Source organism: Heteronotia binoei, chromosome 10, assembly GCF_032191835.1.
Source record: "Heteronotia binoei isolate CCM8104 ecotype False Entrance Well chromosome 10, APGP_CSIRO_Hbin_v1, whole genome shotgun sequence".
NCBI classification, from domain to species: Eukaryota; Metazoa; Chordata; class Lepidosauria; order Squamata; family Gekkonidae; genus Heteronotia; species Heteronotia binoei.
In genome coordinates this window covers 81042479-81061325 of record NC_083232.1, presented here as the reverse complement: position 1 = coordinate 81061325, position 18847 = coordinate 81042479, and the positions used below count along the sequence as shown (strand labels likewise).

At 45.9% G+C, this 18847-nt stretch overlaps 2 protein-coding genes across 2 annotated transcripts in view; one reads left to right on the top strand and one right to left on the bottom strand.

Moving 5' to 3' along the window:
* The window catches only part of NME8 (NME/NM23 family member 8), a 45427-nt gene extending 32214 nt beyond the window's left edge, over positions 1 to 13213 (bottom strand). The window contains exon 1 of the mRNA XM_060248191.1: positions 13142 to 13213. Within this exon, the coding sequence (XP_060104174.1) occupies positions 13142 to 13213 (72 nt within the window). The remainder of the gene's footprint in view (positions 1 to 13141) is intronic.
* The window catches only part of LOC132577940 (probetacellulin-like), a 572782-nt gene that overhangs the window by 426513 nt on the left and 127422 nt on the right, over positions 1 to 18847 (top strand). The gene's annotated exons all lie outside the window — the stretch shown is intronic.

Here is an 18847-nt window from a genome sequence, read left to right as displayed (position 1 = left end):
AAAGTGAACCCTGTAAAAGCAGGGAAGTTGAAGAAGTGGGCCAGCAGTTGGTTGGCTGTTGTTGCTATGGTTACCAGAGAACACCCTTATAGAAGCCGACAGTAAGGAATGGGTGTGTGTGTAGTGGGAGGAATGACAGGAGAATCAACAGCTGGGTTGGACTCAAAGGGCTGTTGGACGGTAGGCACTCAGCCTATGCCCACACAAGTCATAGAACTATCTTAAATTTGTACACCTGCTTCTGATCCACTCAGCTAAATGTCATCCACCATCCATGTATGATGGTCCTCCATGTGTGCAACTGTTTTCACAGTCCAAGGCAAGCAGTAAAAGCAGGTGGCCTTTTGGAACTATAATGTGCTGCAGTGTGTGGCTGGTGATCTGCATACAGCCTGTTGAGCCACAAGTTGCACAGGCCCCGTTTATATGCGGGCATTCTTGTGTTTGCTCCTAGAGTCACCTTGGACAGATGGGGTTCAGATCTATGGATTCCAGTCTTTAATGCCTAGCAAAGAGGAATGCATTTATTTATTTATAGAGTTATACCCCACTTTTCTCCCAAAGAAAGATCCAGAGCAGCAGACCACATTGCTCTGCCCTCTTCCAGAGTGACTCTCCCGTGGTCACCCAGTGAGCTTCCAGGAAAGGACAGGACTTGAAGCCCAGGCCCTCCAGATCCTAGCCAGACACCCTGCCCACTAAACCCTGCTGTCATCAGTGCCATGACCAGGGCTTTTTTTTGCAGAAGGAACTCCTTTGCATATTAGGCCACACATCCCTGATGTAGCCAATCCTTCAAGAGCTTACAGGGCTCTTAATGCAGGGCCTACTGTGAGCACCAGGAGGATTGGCTACATCAGAGGTACCTGGCCTGATATGCAAAGAAAGGAGTTCCTGCTACAAAATAGCCCTGGCCATCACTGCCTCTCTTATTGTGGCTACAATAACTGAGTTTTTGAAAAGTCACTGGATGCTTAGTCTTCATCAAGAAGAGTTATTTCTCCACTCAGCCTTTTCTCAGCTTTCTAAATTGTTCAAGAAATCTGTTTCCTAATTCTCACCAGTCCCAGACTTTGACTTGTATTTCTGGTTTTGGGGAATAATCCTTATTATGCAGATGTCTTGCCTATAAAAATGCACCCAGCATAACTGAAGAAAGAGCATTGTTGCCTTGGTGACTACATGGTGACCTTAAGAGCTCATGAGACTAGTGTTTGAATAATAGCCTGGAGAGTAATCTAAATCAAATGATCTGCAAAGCTAAACTTCATTTTTTTTTCTGTTAGGAAAAGCTGTACCATGATGTGATTCAGGGATAAGAACTCTGGTGTGCCTTCGGAAAAGTCAAAACTAACTACGTCAACTGGGCAGAATTATTGGAGGCAATTTCTGGATTCCTCTGCAATAAATCTGTCGCAAAACAGCAGATTATGTTTCAGTGAAGAGCTTCAAAAGCATCAGCCTAAAGGTCAAGCTAGAAATGACAGGAGATCTGTGATCAGGATTGTCCACAGATTTTTTCCCCAGAATTGACTAGCAGCCCCAAGTAAGTGAAACACACAGCACCTCTCCCCCACCCTCCACAGGTATTTGCAACTTCAAGGGGCAATTTAAATCAAGGGAGGAAAGCTTTCTTCATGCTTCACCTGTAGCCTTTCCACAATATTCATTTGTTGTTGTTGTTCAGTCGCACAGAGTCCGACTCTTTGCAACTCCATGGAGAAAGTCACGCCAGGCTCTCCTGTCTTCCACCATCCCCTGAAGTCTGCTCAAATTTGTGTTTGTTACATCAGTAACGCTGTCCAGCCATCTCATCTTTTGCCGTCCCCTTCTTCTTTTGCCTTCTGTCTTTCCCAGCATCAGGATCTGCTCCAGTGAGTGCTCCCTTCTCATTTGGTGGCCAAAGTATTTGAGCTTCAGCTTCAGCATCTGACCTTCCAGTGAACAGTCTGGGTTGATTTCCCTTAGGACTGACTGATTTGATCTTCCTGCAGTCCAAGGGACTCTCAAGAGTCTTCTCCAGCACCACAGCTCGAAAGCATCTATTCTTCTGCGCTCAGCCTTCCTTATGGTCCAACTCTCACAGCCATACATTACTGCTGGGAATACCATCACTTTGACTATACGGACTTTTGTTGGAGGATTTGGGGCTCCCTAAATTTTTCTGGACTCTTATAGCTTTATGCATCACATTTGAATGGTTGCACCATTATGTTTTTGAGCCCTGAGAACATTCTGTTGTGAACCACCTAAGGATTGCATGGGAAAAGATGAATGGAAAGAAATAATTGTTCTGTTGCCTTTAAGACACATTTACAGCAATGTCAGCTCAGGCCACAATGCTAGCTTTCAGTTGACAGCTGTAAACCCCCCCCCCCCTCATACTGATGTACAAATGCTGAAGTTTCACCACCTTGCATTCAAGTGAGCTGCATTCTTATCAAACCTGCCTATTGTGCCATGCTAGCAATATCACTGCCCCACTGTTTGACATATTCTCTGGAAAATGCTGTGCCCAGATAGAGGAAGTGCACCCTGTTGCTGCCCCACTTAATCACACACTTGAATTCAATGATCATTGGAGAAGTTCTTGAGAGTTTCCCCATGATATTCGAGGGCTGCTCAAACCCAAGTAGGCACGCAAACAGCTTGTGTGACTAATGAAGTGCCTGAAAGAGGAGCTGCTTCTTCAAGTGCCCATTATCAATCAAACATTCTCTGTGAACAGGTGGTGCCCGACTGCTTTAACTATGAAGCACATCTTCCCATTGATGGTTCTAAGAGTTTCTTCAAAGAACTTGGTGCTATGAATAGGAACAAAGAAGCAAGCAGAGCTGGTGGTGTTCTTGGTGGGATGGTGCAGCACAGTAACGCATCGATAGCATAGATTTGGAGGCATTTCTTGTTTCGTGGGTTCCATGGGTAATATTATAACATTTCAGGGTAGAAGAAGCTGGCCAGTATGCTGCCCCCTGCATGCAATTGTACATAGTCATTGATCGGTCTCTCCACCTGTGCTGGAAATGCTGTTCTTAATCTTCGACCGTGCTGTGACTAACACTGTTATCTATGCAGTGCATGCTACTAACTTTGAACACAGCGCAAGTGATGCAAAGGTCAGAGCACAGTCTGTGTAAACGACAAGATGGGAATCAACCACATGAATTGGATCATTCCAACATGAAGAATGAGAGAAGGAGAAAAGACACCATAGAGAAACCTCAAGAGAAGGCCAAAGAAGTTAGACTTTAAATAAGAAGCAGATGACAGCAACTAAGTCCCACCACCATCTCTTTGCCCTTCTTTCTTTATGTATTCCCAGGACTTTTTTTTAGCAGGAACGCAGTTCCGGCTGACTTGGCATCAGAGGGTGTGGCCTAACATGCATATGAGTTCCTGCTGGGCTTTTTCTACAAAAAAGCCCTATGTAAAACAATGGTGCCATCATGGGGTGTGGCCTAATACGCAAATGAGTTCCGGCTGGGCCTTTTCTACTAAAAAAGCCCTGTGTATTCCTCAGGGAGTCCCTTTCCCAAACCAAAAGCCAAGCTAGGAGACCTCACTGTTGTCACCAGTGGGCATTTCACACCCCAGACCACATCTCCATCACTACTGCCACCCACGGCAATTCACAATTTCAGCACAGCCTGCTCTTCACACATTCACTAATAATATCAGTTTTGTGCCTCTGCCCAATAAGCAGTAAAGTCAATTTAAAATTTCCACCAGTGACAACGGTTGTGCCATCTATTGGCTGTGTTTATTACTCTGAACTCTTTACTGTGAGAAGCCTTGGGTTAGCAGGACCATATCTATTTCCATTTCCCAATTCTCTTTTCTTTTCTAAAAAAATCTTCATGTCCCATTTGTTCCATTTGGTTTTGCTTATGGGATGTGTTGGCTTTGTTGGCCTCACAAAACATGGCTTGGGATTGAATCAAGCAATTATTTAGTGGAAATTTAAAAAAACAAAACAAAACATGTTTTTGATTGGTTAGTGTTTTAAGTCCTCTTCATTAAGAAGAGAAGGAATGAAGCCCTGATCTATCTAATTGAAGCTGTTAGTTTCAACAACACTGTGACACAGCCTGAAATCACAACTGTATCTTTTTTACATTGGACTCCTTGTTAAATAAAAAGAGCCCGTGGTGCAGAGTGTTAAAGCTGCAGTACCGCAGTCCCAAGCATTTCTCTCGTGAAACCAATACACTGTGTAATCCTAAACAGAACTATACCTTTCTAAGCCTGTTGACTTAAAGCCAGTTCTCTTAAAGGAGAATCATAGAGGTTTAGTATTCGTGAGGAGAACATGTCACCAACATGGAATGTAATAAACTGTCAGCATAATCCTAAACAGAGTCACACCCTCCCAAATCCGTTCAAGTCAACAGGTTTAGAAAGGTATAGTTCTGTTTAGGACTACATGGTGTATTGTTTTCACCAGAGGTCATTTATCTAATCAGGTCATTTATCTAATCTGGGATAGCATCTTTTCCTATTATTTGTTCCAACATACACCCATGCATAGGCCGTTTTCCCACTCACGTTTTACTGGCGCCACGACCATCCTGACGCCGGCGAATCTGCCTGGATTTCGCATCAGAAGCTCCGGCGCTCCCAGAAGCGCCGGCTACTTCCGTCGCTAAGCCAGCGCAAACGGAAATCGCAAAGATGCAGGAAAACGTTTGCGCTGGCTTAGCGACGGAAAGCGCCGGCGCTTCTGGGAGCGCCGGCGCTTCTGTTGCGAAATCCAGGCAGATTCGCCGGCGTCAGGATGGTCGTGGCGCCAGTAAAACGTGAGTGGGAAAACGGCCATAGTTAAGACAGAGAGGCGCTAATGGGCTGGAGATATGGCACACACGTTTGGAGAGGGCACTGGAGTAATCAGCTCCACAAAAACCACCTTTTATATGACAGGAGGTCCCATAGTTTCCCATAAAGGCTAGGGGGAAATGTGGTTTCAAGAATAAAAGCTGGTGTGCTAACTTTGCAAAATGACTCACAGGTGAAGGACCAGTGTTCTCCAGCAGTGTTCTCCAACAACAGGCAAGATCTGCCACCCACTCCCCAGGTTTTGAACAGCAGTCCTTTTCAAATAAAATATCTTCCACTCTATTGTGTACTTGTTCAGACCATTCTTTGAGGGTTTTTTCCTGTATGCCAGACTCAGAAACCATGACAACCACTTGCCAGGCTCTTCGGTGCAATTAAAAACATCCCTATTCTATCAGGCATTGATAATCTCTTTTATCCCAGCTAGGATATCTGAGGATATTGATTGTTTGCTCAGGGTGAAAACCCAAGTGCCAATTAAGTGATGAGTGGGAGCATTCGGGTTCTTACAGGAAAGAATATTCTGCTGTGAAATGCTGGGAACAGACTAGATTTGGCAGCTGAGCTCTGAAAATCTAAACATTCACTCACTCAGGTTAGGGGTTTATGAAACAAGTGGGAAAAATATCTTATCACATCTGGCAGGATATGATTAATAATATTTTTTAAAATACAGGACTGGGAAATAGGGTGTGTTTATGTGTACACCAATTCTCCATTCTCTATGGACAGTTGCCAATTCCAGGTTGAGAACTTCCAGGAGATTTGGGGGTGAAGCCTGGGAAAGTCAGAGTTTGGGGAGGGGCAGAAGCTCGGCACGGATGTGATGTCATAAGACTCCACTCTCCGAAGCTGCCATTTGCTCCGAGGGAATTGATTTCTGTAGTCTAAAAGGTAAAGGTAATCTCCTGTGCAAGCACCAGTCATTTCTGACTCTGGGGTGATGTCGCATCTAGAGACCTGTTATATTTCTTGGACAACTCCAGTCCCCATCTGAAGGCTGGCAAAACTACTCTAGAGTTTTGTTGCGTGTAATTGATTGTAACAACTGAAAAGAGTTTTGTTGCGTGTAATTGATTGTAACAATTGAAAAGAGAGAGTGTAAAATAAAAAGTCCAAGTCAAACAAGAAACCAGGCAGTTGTGTGTGTGGTTCTAATATTTCAGTTTCACAAATTCCTCCCGGCCTCCTCTTTTTCCAGTCTTCATTAACAAATTACTGTTTATGGAATCAAGAGAGAGGGAGAAGGAAGCAGATGACGGCAGTTGCTTGGGGGCCTGATAGAAGACCTCTGGGCTTCTATGTTTGACACCCCTGCTATAGAAAGTCATTTCAGTAACTATCCTGCTACTCACTCTTCCCCTGCTTGCCTTAAAGATAGCTTGAATATTGGTTTATTTTTAAAAAATTAAGAAAACACATAAACATTTTAATACATAAAAATAAACGCCATAGCAGCTATCATACAAATGAAGAATTGGGATCCTTTTATTTCACATAATGACCCCCTTTATGGAGCAAGAAATGGGTTTGAATACCCCCTGAATAGCTAAGATAAAACATTTTTAAAAATATAAGGGGCACCAGCTTAGTTGAAAGCCCACGACTTCAGCTGGGGCAGGAATAAGCTTTATGACCACTTGTGATATAGGGGTGCTGTTGCCACCACTGGCTTGGGAGATTCCTGGACATTTCGGGGGGTTGGTGCCTGGGAAGGGTGGAGTTTGGGGAGGGAGATCAAGGGGAATGTGATCCTTACTATAGAGTCTCCCCTCCAAAGCTGCCATTTCCTCCAGGAGAACTGATCTCATCTTTGCAGTCTGAAGCTCACCTACAATGCTGGTAGAACTCCAGGCCACATGTAGAGTTGCCAACTCTCTACACTGTGGATCGAGAGTCTTAGACTATTTCAGCGAATTATGAAAATTGCTAGTTTGAGGAGTAGCAAATGATGGAGATATTAAAAATGGAAATATATCTTGTGTTTTGATGGTAACGTATATACAGTTGTGATCTTGTGCTACCTCACAAACAAGGCCAGTGCCTCAGGTGCAAAGGGATAACATGCTGAGGCAAGATACAGCTTCATTCTGCACTGAGACCGGGGGAGCAGGAAGGATTATTCTTCCTCACAGATCCAGGCACAGTTTGCTTTTGGAAATCCGTCCAGGTTGGTATGCCTGCTGGGATACGTCTAGATGGGAAGGGTGGGCCCTCAACTTTGGGGGCAGAACCTTGTTATCCCAGATTTCAAGCTATAGATTTAGGGTTAGGGTTAAAAAGAGGTATTTTTAAGGTTTGGTATTGAACCTGAAAAATATTGGGGTTTCCTGATATTTCCAAATCCCAATATCAGTATGGTATTGGGATTTAGGAAATAATTGGGAAACCCAAGCTTCTCCAAGGTGTGGCAAGTGAACTTCCTTTGGAAACAAAGAACAAGACTTGTCAGGTACAACCAGATTTGAAACACTTTTTTTAAAAAGTATGCAAGTATTTATTATGATGTTATTACAATTGCCTGTAGTAGACACTGCTAAGCAGGGAAGTATTAATCTAGCCCCAGTCCTGAGAGATACAGTGTGAGAAAGTGTATCCCCCCCTCCCACCCCAGCCAGCATTTGTGGGGAGGAACTGGGGTTTTACATATATCCCCCAATCCTAATTCCACCTCCTATATTAGAAACGGTTAAACTCTTCTTTCAATATTAATTAGGGCTAGGGAAAGCACCTTTCTTTCAGTTCTAACTAATCTCCAGTTTAATGAGAACTCCTTCATCTTTAAAGTGGTCAGTATCCTTAACATTATTGTATCCTCAGCTGGTGTATGTGGGGGACATTCATAACCCTCTCTGTAAACTATTTGAGGCCTGAGCAAACGGATTTTCCTTTCCTCGTTGGTTTTTAGTTTTTCCTCCCCTTCAACTGATGCTCTGTTGCCTGATCATTCCATAACAACAACAGAGTCTCAATTACTGTAAACAATAAAGGATGCTTTTACACATTGGTCTCCTACTTTGATATATTTATTGCTCCACTGTTTCCCCCCAATAATTAAATCCAAACGTATTGTGACCAATAAACTTAGCTTGTTTTTGCATATGTCAAAACATCTTCAATAAGTTCTATGCTAATTTGCTGTTCACCTATTTAGAGGCATCTGTTTATATATCTGCACTGTTAAACTTCCATTTCTATGTTTCTGAGGGGAAGTGTGCCTGCACATGGAAGCTCATACCTTGAATAAACTTTTCTTGGTCTCAAAGGTGGCACTGGACTCAACATTTGTTCTCCTGGCAACGAGCATGCTCAGTGCTTGGTAGGCCACTTTGAGGGGCTTTCTTTTCAGCTTTTAAATTACAAAGGGATGTTCTTCTGCATACCTGTAGAGTCCCCTGAGTGTTCAGGAAGCCCTGTCTGGAACACTTGTTGTTGTCCTCTTGATAAGAATATGGCTGTCAAGTTCTCTACTAAGGAGGACTGATTACTGGTCCTTGTATCGCTACTGTCACGAAGAGATACAGCTGGTATGTGAGGAATCAGACAGAAAGAATCAGAAGACCTAATGTTCCTCAGCATTCATTTTCCCTCATCTGTAATATTCTCAGCTATTACTTTGTCTTATAGCCTACAGGTTACACAAAATCGTGTGAGAAAACTGTTCAGGGAGACGGAGATGGAAGATAGACTCAAGATCAAGAAGGCAATGTATCATCAAGAGCAGGTTAGAGAGAAAATGTAGCCTGCCTTTAGGAGGGCCTACAAAAAATAATCAGAGGGATGGCCAATAGTGGCAGATACAGTCAAGGACACGTTAGGTATTTTCACATGACGACTGGTTGCAAACGGATTTTGCTATTTTTACAGTAAAAAATCAGTTGCAAAGCATATTTAGTGTATGTGAATACACCTGTTGTGTTGCCATAAGTACAGAGGTTGCTCTTACACAGACTTTCTCCTCTACTTTTGCTCCCAGTGGAGTAACCTCACAGGTAGTCCTTTGCTTTTATGCCCTGTTTTCTGGCCTCTTCGCCTCGCTTATCCTGGCCTTCCCCAAGTCCAGTATGACCTTGTGTTCTGACCCCTCCCCTCCCTGCCATGGTATCCCACATAGTGATGGGTAATTTTCCTTAAATAGCTGTTAGGTCATAATCACTATGAAAAGTTCTTCTGCTCAGACATGACTGATATAAACAAAACATGCACCAGAGAACTGCTGTGTGCAGAACTTCCCAGTTTTAAGGCTGTGTCCACATTCTTAAGAGCCCTGTGGCACAGAGTGGTAAAGCTGCAGTCAGGGGCGTAAACTTTTCAGTTTCCCGGGGCAGGGGGCTGGGGCCCAGCCAGAGACATTTGATCCATCATAGGGAGGAGCCAGTGACATCACAGGGAGAGGCCTCCATTATCACTACCTATGAATTTATGGAGAAGCTCCCTCCCCATAACTTTAGGGAGCACCCCCCTAACAATGCCCATGGACTGGACTAAACCCAGAAAAAGGTGGGAGTTGGCCAGTGGTTATAGTGGTATCTCAGAGGTCTCTTGCTGTGTCCTGTTTTTGAAATTCACTTTTAGTATAGTCACTTTAAGATCTGCAAATATACATATCATCTGCATAGGACAAACTAATGGTCAGAAATTTGACAGTAAAAGGCAATACAGAAAAGATTTAGGGGAACATTTCCCTTCCCCCCACTGTTTTCTGATGACCCTGAAGCACAATCTCCTTTACCTTCCCCTCCCACAACAGACATCCTGCAAGATAGGTTGGGCTAAGAGAGCTCTTACAGCAGCTGCCCTTTCAAGGACAACTCCTACAAAAGTGATAATTGACCCAAGGCCATTCCAGCAGCTGCAAGTAGAGGAGTGGGCAATCAAACCTGGTTCTCCCAGATAAGAGTCCACGCCCTTAACTACTGCACCAAACTGGCTGTCACCAACTACGGTATATGTTGGGTTCAGTATATGCTACAGTTTACAGCTGCTGCTGATACCTGGGCTTGACACCTAAATAATTCAGTTTTCACTTATACTCAGAAATCAAACTTTCATTTCATTTCATGTATTCAACATATCCTGTCCTACCCACAAAATGGGCTCAGGATGGCTCACATCATAAAAGCAACAGCAGCAAAACAATAAGTAAGATCAATGATTCATAGCAAAAAAAAAAGGCTCATGTCAGATAAAATAAGTGTGTGTGCAATCTAATTGAAACAGTGTACATGCACATAAAAGCTGATGCCCACAATAAAACTTGGTTGGTTCTTAAAGGTGCCACTGGCCTCAATTTTTATTTTTAAAGGCCTCTGATCTTCATGGCCATACGCAACCTCACTTTCTCCCCAAATGTAAATTGGAACCAAGCAAGTACTGTATTTTTCGGTCCATAAGACGCTCCGAACCATAGGACGCATCTTCCTTCTAGGGGGCGATCCGCTGCCTCCACCTCCGATCCCGGCGCTTCCCCCGCGCCTTCCTGCCTGGCTCCAGCTCTGCTTCCAGCAAGCGCTGGGATCGCTCCACGCTGCCCCCACCGCAAACCCAGTGCTTCGCGAGCGCCAGCTGCGGAGGGGGCAGCGTGCTTCCTCCATGCCTGTCTGCCTGGCTCCAGCTCTGATGCTTACAGCAAGCGCCAGGATCGCTCTCTCCGCCCTCCGATCCCGGTGCTTGCTTTAAGCATCAGAGCTGGAGCCAGGCAGACAGGCATGGAGGAAGCACGCCGCCCTCTCCGCAGCTGGTGCTCGCAAAGCGCTGGGTTAACCACTTAACCACTACACCATACTGGCTCTCACTACACCAAACTGGCACACAGCTGTTCTGTATTCCCTCCTCTTATTGGCAGCAGCTCTCCAGAGTCCTGGGAAGAGGTATTGTCTACTCTGACTGAGTCTTCAGAGTCTCAAGCAGAGGTCCTTCCCACCACCTCCTACCTGGTCCTTTTAAGTGGAGGTGCCAAGGACTGAACCAGGGGCTTTCTTCATGCAAAGCAGAGACTCTTCTGACCAGTGGCCAAACCCCTCGTGGTGATGTTAAATCCTCTCACGGCAACCCTATGAGATAGGTTAAGCTGAGAGAGAGAGTGACTGGCCCAAAATCACCACATGAGCTTCATGGTTTTGAACCTGAATCTCCCAGGCCCTACTCTGGCATTCTAATCATGGCATAACACTAAGCTCAAGAACTCCCTACTCATCAGAGGGAAATCCAGTGCTGATGCTATGTCTAAGAAAATTGTTCTTTATACGTGTGGGACCTACTGTGGGTATTTTAAGTGGGGCAGTGTGATCATACTTCTCACGCATGCACCCTCTCCTGCCGGGCTGGCACCAGGCTTTTTGGTGCCGTAGGCGAGGCCTCCCAATTCCACTGGCCTCCCCCTCTGCTAATAGCCCCTCTGCCAGCCTCCTGCCTCCAACTTCCTGCCCTGCTGCCTTTCCTCCTCCCCACTGATAGTCAGGCCGGGGCCCTGCTGCTGCTGCTGCCCCCTCCTGTGTGGCAACTTTTGCCCTCCCTCCCCTGGCTGCTGTTGCTGCTGCCATTGTACTGGCAAGGGAGCCGAATGGGACTGGGTGGGCAGAGCAGCTGGCCGTGTGCTTGTCATGCTCCAGTGGGGCTGGGCGGGTGGCACTGTGCTGGCCCCACCCCCACAAGTCACAGGGGGTGCCCAATTTGGCACGCTGAGGATTGCTGCCCTAGGCGATGGCCTAAGGTCACCTACCAGGCACGCTGGTCCTGCCCTCATATACTTACACACTGACAATGCATTTTGACTTGGATCCTAGAAAGGCTGAATTGCAGAAGGTGGTGGGGGTCTTTGGCCCAACCTGTGAACTCCATCAGAATCACATATTCCTCCTATTTTCTGTTCCCATTCTGGTCGGGACTGTGGCAACAGGCAGAAGCCGCTTCAGCTGCTCTCCTCTACCACACACCACTGTTCTGCAAGGATGCCCTTTTCAACCTTTGCATGTTTCTAGGACAACCGGAAGAAGGGAGGATAAAGCATTTCTCACAGGCAAATAAGCTAGCACGTTGGGGAATTGTACTGTTTGCTGAATCACAGGCATCGTTCCATAGGCTGTTTTATTTTCTGAGCATAGGCAAAGCGCATAAAAGCAGGTCCTGGCTGCAGTTAGAGTCCATGATAGTAAGAGGTTCCTGGATGTGTGCAGCTGAGCTTCAGCTGCTGTTCAGAGCCTCTGGAGGAAGTCTGCTTGCAATGGACCTACCTTGTCCATTGAATAGTAGGTGTAGCTGCATAACAACCCCTGGATTAGGAAAGAAGGCAGTCACCCAGCCACCAGGGGCTTTGCCACACCCCCAGCACCCCTCATTAGCCCCTGGAGAAGTCTACAGCACCTTTTCTCCACTTCTTATGTGATTTTGGGTGGCGGGTGGCTTGCTGGCCTTTTGACTGATGGGGGCTTTTGACTGTTGGCCAAGGAGAGCCCCAGCTGAGCGAGGCTTGCTTGGGCTGGCTGGATCTCTAGCCAGCCTAACCAGGCCTTGCTTGCCCAGGGCTCTCTTTTCTTGCATTGAGTTGCTTTTGGCTGGTGTGTGGGGGGGTGGCATATGCTAATGAGTTATGCTAATGAGCTCCACTACCTATTTTCCTACAAAACAACCCCTGGTTCCCTCTAAGCTGCAGATTCTTGAGAGCAAAAATTCTGGTTTGTGAGCTACTGGTATTAAAGCTGTGAGCTACTGCATAAATTATTGTGTGCTCTGGGGCCATCCTTCCTGAGCTAAGACAAAAATGTGTGAGCTGGAGGCTAAAAATCTGTGGGCTAGCTCACGCTAACTCAGCTTAGAGGGAACACTGGGGGAACCCAGGGACATAGAAACTGCATCCTTCCCACCCTCTGCCCACTCGCCCAGAGGTCAGGCACTTGCCTGGCAGCATGACTGGCTCACATGGTAGAGGAAGGGGTATTGAGGGCTAATCCTGGTCTTCCTCCCCTATGTCCTCCAGCCTGCTGCGCCACTGCCTAAACTGCTAGGGGAAGAGTAGGTGCAGGGCAGGGGTGGCTTCCACTCCTTCCCCTCTGGTCAGCTTCCAACACCACCTGGGAAGCAGAGGGAGGGCAGTCATTCTTCCTCCACCCGCTTCTCCTTCCCCACTGACCTCCAGTGCTGCTGCTGAGGTAGCCATGACTCCTGTCTTCCTTCTGGCACCCCCAGCTTTCTGTGCTGCTGCCCTGACAGTTGAGGGAAGGACCAATAGTGCTGGCAATACCAGCTCCCCCACAGGCAAAGTCACAGGCGCAGGGAATCTTGCCCCTCCACCCTTTGCCTCCCCGCTCACTTTCCCTTTGCTGCCCATGTTTCCTAAGACCACTTTCCTGGGAGTAGACAGCTTTGGGTTGGATCCAGTCATCTCCGTCATTCATTCTTGCTACAGTTCTCATCTCACATGGCTTTTGGGCATGAGGCCTAATTATCCCCACCATTGACTTTTTCATGCTCAAAGGGGGCCACCTCCTCCTTTTCTGACCAGTGGGAAAGCTGGTTGGATCCAACCCACTGAATAGACCCCAGTAGGAATCTGGGTGGACTTTCCAGATTCTGTCAACGCCTGGGCCATGGAACAGCTACAGTGCAATCCTATGCAGAGTTACAATTGGATTGGAAAGGGCTAACACTGTTTAAGACTGCAGTGTTACTCATGGAATCGCCTCAAGGGGAAGTGACCCCAGGCTTGGCTAACTGCCTTTGGTGGATGTCCAGTTTCTTTCTCCTTCTCAAGATCCTCCACAGAGTATTGCTTAAGACCTGGTGTGAGATGCCAAAGCTGTTTAAACCACCATAATTACATTTTAATCTGATATAATGTCACATTGTGAGTTGTGATGGACTGAATTTCCCAGCATTTTAACCTTGAGGTTTATAATTTTATGCTATTGAGGATTCCATTGATCCATTTTACAAAATGGACCATGAATGACTCCATGAAGAAAATGCTATATTTTTTTATGTTAAGAAATATAAAACCGATTCCCCACTAGCCTTGTCCCGGTCTCACGCTCCTCTTCTCCATGGGGCTTCCTTCTGTTTTTGCACAAGCTGCTCCGGGGCTGCAACTCGCTCAGCCTCTTTCATGTAGCAAGCAAGATCCTCTAAAAACCAGGTTCTGCTTGCCACGTGAAAGAGGCGAAGCAAGTTGCAGCCTCGGGGCAGCTTGTGTAAAATTGGACGGAAGCCCCGCGGAGAAGAGGAGTGTGAGACTGGGACAAGGCTAGTGGGGAATCGGTCCCAGACACTTATTGCCTTTGCTTCAGCAGATGAACATGGCCACGGCTCCAAAATGAGGTTAGGATTTCATGGGGCTTCTTTGCAAACAGATTTCCGAAATCCTAATTCTGTTTTTGAATGCTTACATTTCAGGATATAAATGAATGTTATATTCACTCACTTGCTGAAATCTGACTTTTTAATGCAAAGGTGATAAATATGACTCTAACAATTACTAACAGGGTATCTTTGACTTACACCAAAACATTCACCTCTTTCCCTCCTCTCTTCTCCCTTCCATCCCTACTTGCTCATAGATGTTAATTGCCAAGGTCTCCGACGCCTTTTTTAAGAACAGGTATGTGAATTCTTTTCATTATATCCAACCTGTCTCCAGACTAGACTTGAGGCCAGATGAGTGAGAGTTTTCAAACATCTTACCAAAGAGTTAAGATGCCAAACTGTGCTTGGTGGTGGTCTAAAGTGCCATCAAGTCATTGCCAACTTATGCTGACTCTGTAGGGTTGTCAAGGGAAGAGACATTTGAAGGTGGTTTGCTGTTGCCTGCCAGTTTGGTGCAGTGGTTAAGTGCACGGACTCTTATCTGGGAGAACCGGGTTTGATTCCCCACTCCTCCATTTGCAGCTGCTGGAATGGCCTTGGGTCAGCCATAGCTCTGGCAGAGGTTGTCCTTGAAAGGGCAGCTGCTGTGAGAGCCCTCTCAGCCCCACCCACCTCAAAGGGGGAAGAAGATAAAGGAGATTGTAAGCCACTCTGAGTCTCTGATTCGGAGAGAAGGGCAGGGTATAAATCTGCTATTCTTCTTCTTTGTGCTGTGGTCCTGGACTTCCTTGGAGGTTTCCCCTCCAAATACTACCCAGGGACATCCAGGACAGGGCAATCAAGGAGATCTTTTAAAACTCATTAGAGGGAGCAGTGCATTCCCAAAGGCGGTCAAGAAGATAGAAAGTAAAATAGTGGGGATTTTTTTTAAAAAGTATTTAAGCTGAAAACAACATGGATGGAAAGATCTAGGTGGGCAGCCGTGTTGGTCTGAAGCAGTAGAACAAAGATAGAGCCCAGTAGTACCTTTAAGACCAACAAAGTTTTATTCAGAAGGTAAGCTTTTGTATGCATGCATACTTCTTCAGAGTCCAGACAAAGGAATGGGGTACAGTGAGCAGTGCTACATATAAATGGTGGGCAGTGGTTTAGAATGCAAAATGGTACGAAGTTGCCATTTTGCTATTGGATTTTAACTTTGTACCACTTTGCATGCGTGCATGCATACAAAAGCTTACCTTCTGAATCAAACTTTGGTCTTAATGATGCTACTGGACACCTACTTTGTTCTATGGGTGGAAAGAGTTCGTTTGCTTGTCACTGCCGCACTGTTCCATAGGTGTCTGCGGTAGCAGTGCAGTTCTAATGCATGATTCATTGCCAGTGTGTGTGAGAAAAACACATTTGCCCAAGTAACTCCATGCTGTAGTTTGAATGCAGAAAAGGACATGTTCTCCAGGACTGCCAGTTTAAAAGGGATGAGGGTAGGGTTGCCAAGTCCAATTCAAGAAATATCTGGGGACTTTGGGGTGGAGCCAGGAGACTTTGGGGGTGGAGCCAGGAGACATTGGGGCAGAGCCAGGAACAAGGGTGTGACAAGCATAATTGAACTCCAAGGGAGTTCTGGCCATCACATTTAAAGGGACAGCATACCTTTTAAAATGTCTTCCTTCCATAGGAAATAATGAAGGCTAGGGGCACCCTCTTTTGGAGCTCATAGAATTGGACCCCCTGGTCCAATCATTTTGAAATGTGTGGGGTACTTTGGGGAGAGGCACAAGATAGTATACTGAAAATTTGGTGCCTCTACCTCAAAAAACAGCTCCCCCAGAGCCCCCGAAACCTCCAGATCAATTCCCCATTATATCCTATGAGAATCGATCTCCACATAGGGAATAATGTAGTGCTCAGCAGATGTTCCCTCCCCCTGAAGCGAGGGATTGGCCACTCTACTCACGAGTTGCAGCCAACTTCTTCCAAGTAACACAGACACCCCATTCCAAGAGGAAGCCTTTCCAATCGGAGACTGGAGCCTCCGGAGGGGGAAAGTGTCGTGGTGGCTTTGGGGGCGGGGCTTCCCCCTGCCGGCCAGCTGACTGGGGGTGGGAAGGAGCCTGGGGAAATGGAAGAACCCCTGCTGGGACCTGGGGATTGGCAAGTCTAGATGAGGGGCGGGGGTGAGGGTTGCCAGGTCCAAGTTGGGAAACTAATGCAGATTTGGGGATGAAACCTGGGGAGAACTGTGATTGCACTGGGGTAGAATGCCATGGAGTCCACCCTGCAAAGTATCCATTTTCTCCAGAGGATCTACTCTCGGTAGTTTGGAGATGAGCTGTAATTCCAGGGAATGCCCAGATGCCACCAGAAGGCCAGCATCCCTAATGGTCCCTGGAACAGGCCCGTAGCTACAGTGGGGCCCGGGGGGAGGGCCCATCCTTTCAAACCACCCTTCCAACTGTATGGCCCCTCCATTGGAGGGCCCCCAGTCTGTCCCCGTTGCTCTCCACCACTCTGAACAAGTAGTAGTATTGCTGCTGGTCTTTTTGCTTTTTTCTCTCCCCTTCCCTAGCACAGCATGCAGAGCAGGGGGGGGGGGGCAGAGTCTTCTTGCAACCGGCCTTCCAAACACCCAACTTCAGTTCAAGAGCTCTATCTCTCTGAGAGAGGGGTAGAAGAAGAAGATATTGGATTTATATCCCGCCCTCCACTCCGAAGAGTCTCAGAGCGGCTCACAATCTCCTTTACCTTCCTCCCCCACAACAGACACCCTGTGAGGTGGGTGGGGCTGGAGAGGGCTCTCACAGCAGCTGCCCTTTCAAGGACAACAAAATAAATCATGTTGTTTCCAAAGATTGAAGCTCTTGTTTTTTCTGTCTTTCTCTCTTGCTTTAGAAAACTTATCAAGGCCTTGGTCCTCGTGATGATTCCCACTGTGCTGATAGCACTTTTGTTCTCCTACTACAGATGGTGCTGTTCTTCCTGTGGAGGCCTCCGCCCTTTCTAAATAAACCAGGGTCAAAAAGCTTTAAGCCATGTTATAACAGTGCAGTTTGCTTTTTACTCTTTCATTTCACCTGGAAATGCATTTTCTTTCATGACTGACTCACACAGATCTAGTAAGAATGTTGAGACAATCGCATAGCTGGGCTGGATTTTCCCAGCACTGTCTTGCTAAGGTTGCCAGCTCTGGGTGGGGAAATTCCTGAAGATTTTCATGAGTGGGTGGGGTTTGGGGAGGGAAGAGATTTCACTGGAGTATGATGCCATAGAGTCTACCTTCCAAAGCAGCCATTTTCTCCAAAGGAACTGAAATGCCAGGAGACCTCCAACCACCACCTGAAGACTGGTAACCTTTTGATTACAGATGCTTCTAATGCCCATGGCGCTTTCTGGTATTATTTGGATCACTGATAAACACAGTGGGGAAATGCACCAGGTCAGGGGTGGCCAAACTGTGGCTCTTTCACACATATTATGCAGCTCCTGGAGGCCAAGGAGGAACTTAATGCAGACTTTCTCTAAAGTCTGCCCTATGCTGGTCTTATGGGGACTATTATTCCCAGCCTTTGTTCTTTAAAATGTCTCCTCCTAATATGGTCATGTTATATAGTGCATACATATATATTTTATCTTTCTATGCAAAGAAAGTATTAAGAGTTTTCATAAAGACATGTGTGTAATATTTGTTCACATCTTGTGGCTCTCAAACATCTGACGTTTATCTTAGGTTAAGCAAGTTTGGCCACCCCTGCACCAGGTATTTTCTGAGTTGGACCTGGCAGCCTACTTCTTTTCCCCACAACAACATTTCCATGCGCTCTCACCCTTATGATGCTAAACCCACAAACACTCAAAGCTCCCAGCAGACAGCTAGATCAAAACACAGGGGGTGTATGTGTGAGGGGGTGTATAAATGCCTTCAGCTGAGGCACCCACCAGCTGTGCTCCACTGCTCAGCAAGAGCAGAGAGGCTGTGTGGGATCAGAATCCTGACCCACAAACACCCAAAGCCCCCAGCAGAGGGCTAAAAGATTTTTTTGTTGGTGGCTTTACCCTGGAATCAATGCCTTCTGAGACACAATAGTAAAACTAATAAATAATATGTTACAATGTGAAATATCTTGTACCCCAGAGGCAATTCTCTTAAATTATTGGCACAGCTGAAGCTTACACCACAAAAAAAGGACTTAGCAGCCCTATTACTTATGGCGGCCAAACTTATAATAGCCAAACAATGGAAGACAATGTCATATCCCATGATATCCCATGCAATGGCAGGCAAAGATTTGGGAAATTGCAGCCATGGACAAAATAGCAATACGGATCTATGTAACAGAAACCCCTACTAAAGAGAATAAGTTTGTAGAAAAGTGGTTCCCCTTTTTTGAATATATTAACACCAGTATGGAATTTAAATCTTCTATCCCTAAAAAAATCTCAATTTTTTCGTTTTACTGACATTGCCTTCTATGACATTGATATGTGTTTCATTTCAGTGTATGGTAAACAATGATAATGTTAAGACTTGATGGTAGTGCTTTGTGAGTTAGTTTATATTTTTTATTATTATAAAAACATTCATTACCACTGTGACAAATAATTGTGAAGAAGGCAGTTGTAATTGTGTTGTATATTTTTGAAAAATGAATAAAAATTTACGTATTAAAAGAGAGAGAGAGAGAGATGGGGCAGAGAACAGAAACCAGTAGCAGAAGCA